This window comes from Octopus bimaculoides, chromosome 11 (assembly GCF_001194135.2).
Source record: "Octopus bimaculoides isolate UCB-OBI-ISO-001 chromosome 11, ASM119413v2, whole genome shotgun sequence".
In the NCBI taxonomy this organism is placed as follows: Eukaryota; Metazoa; Mollusca; class Cephalopoda; order Octopoda; family Octopodidae; genus Octopus; species Octopus bimaculoides.
In genome coordinates, this window is record NC_068991.1 from 21,291,483 (window position 1) to 21,293,520 (window position 2,038).

The following is a 2,038-nucleotide window of genomic DNA, read 5'->3' on the forward strand; positions in this document are numbered from 1 at the left end:
ACTCCGCATACCGGAAGCCAGCAAGTGTATGGGGTCATCAGGAAAGAATGCGCGCCGTTTCGGGGCCTACCTCTCGACGGCATCAATGCGCACCGGCCCCCCTCTCTGATATGAGGCACCGCTTGCTAGATCAACTGGTTATTAAAAAACAAAGCTCAATATTTCTCTAGCCATTGCTCATCGTCTCTTTTTAACCAAATCCAGTGGCTAGCCTTCTCCACTGTATTTTGGATATCGGTCATGGTGGTATTTACCTTACGATGAGTTAGGCCTAACGATAACAGCAATCGTCTCACACTGTGTCCTACAAACCCTCTACATTCAACTTCTATTTCGCGGATTTTAATTTATCGCGGGAGATTTTGGAACGTAACACCCACGATAGTCGAGGGATTACTATATGTGGGTATGAGTGTGTGTGTGCGTGTGTGTGTGTGTGTGTGTGTGTGTGTGTGTGTGTGTGTGTGTGTGTGTGTGTGTGTGTGTGTGTACATGTATGCATGTCCTTTTCTTTTTTTAACATATTTTCAAGAATATGAGAGTTAGTTTCTATCATGCAAAAGTTCCAGCATTGGAGATTAGATAACAAAATTGGTGGTTATATTTATACATGTATATATATGGATAGATAGAAGGATGGATGGTTTTTCTTGGAGTATGTATGTATGATTTTTCTTGGAGTTTTATTTAAGTTCTTAAGAGGTCAAGTCGGTTGTCAACAAAGACAGCTCCCGATGTTTTTAAGTACGTGGTTGAGTTGGCGTGTTGGTTGAACTTTCGATGCATACATCCAAGTATGTGCAATTTATTCACATATGAATCATGAAAAACATTTGGAATGTCTTACAAACCCTCGCTGTACCACTAATAGATTGGATTCGGAGAATCCGCGACAGTTTCTTTTGCTTTTTCCCCGTGAAACCAAGTACTTCTAGGTTTTTGTGCAATCTGTTGAATGTGTGTGTGTGTGTGTTAAGAGATGTATTATAATTGACTTTACTTCTGTTAGCATTCCAATGAAAAATCTCGTAGCTGCAAACAAGGAGTAGAATGGCGAAAATGCACCGAATAAGTTGAAGATTATCAACAAGGCATTGCTTGACACTCGCACAGGTTTCCGTCCAAATCTTTCAATCAAATAAGGTGCTGTCAAAGCACTCATCATCTGACCCGCGATAAAAGATATTTGGGTAGATTCAGCAAATCCTTCTTTGTTACAAACCAGATCCCACTGCAATGACAAACGGATTTTACAACTAGGCCGAATTACAACGATTTCTCTGTGCATGTACACACACATGCACACACACACACACACATATGTGCAAACACAAACATATATATGTATGTATATGTATGTATATATATAGAGCCAGGCAGACAGACAGAGAGAAAGAAACTAATTAAATATTATTTTACAGAATAATAGAATTAAAATTTCTTTGATTAAAACCCTTTCTAACATGGAAGTATCCAAAGAGCATTTAACGAAATAACGAAAGAAAGTGAGAGATACATACACAACATAGATAGATAGATAAATAGATAGATAGATAGATAGATAGATAGATAGATAGATAGATAGATAGATAGATAGATAGATAGATAGATAGATAGATAGATAGATATAAAAGGAAACCGGTTATGTTTTCTCTAAGGAGCGCTGGACACATCGTAAAATGGCCCATTTGATGATAGCCTCCACTTTTTACATGCACATCGAAAGTATAGAAAGAATGTACTCATATTTTTCTTGCTTTACCCGCAGCCAGGATGTGTTACATTAATTTCAAATTTTGGCACTCAAGGCCAGCAACTTAGGTCCAGGAGATATGTCCATTACATCGAGCATAATACTCAACTGGTATTTATCTTATCGACTCCGAAAAGAGGAAAGTCAAAATCGACCTCAGCAAAACGAATCTGCCTGCTCACCGCCTTCAGGCATTGTAATATTTAAACTTATTTCAGCTTTTCTAATCCACGATACTACATAAATAAATATATATATGTATGTATATACATATATATATATATA

General features: G+C 37.6%; 1 protein-coding gene across 6 annotated transcripts in view; it reads right to left on the reverse strand.

The window, feature by feature from the left end:
- The window catches only part of LOC106869361 (organic anion transporter 3), a 25,084-nt gene that overhangs the window by 17,317 nt on the left and 5,729 nt on the right, over window positions 1-2,038 (reverse strand). For 5 of the 6 annotated variants that reach the window (XM_014915086.2, XM_052971582.1, XM_014915090.2 and 2 more), the window contains one exon: window positions 1,001-1,231. The exons of the other annotated variant lie outside the window; for it this stretch is intronic. In XM_014915086.2, the coding sequence (XP_014770572.2) occupies window positions 1,001-1,231 (231 nt within the window). The remainder of the gene's footprint in view (window positions 1-1,000; window positions 1,232-2,038) is intronic. 6 annotated transcript variants of the gene reach the window in all.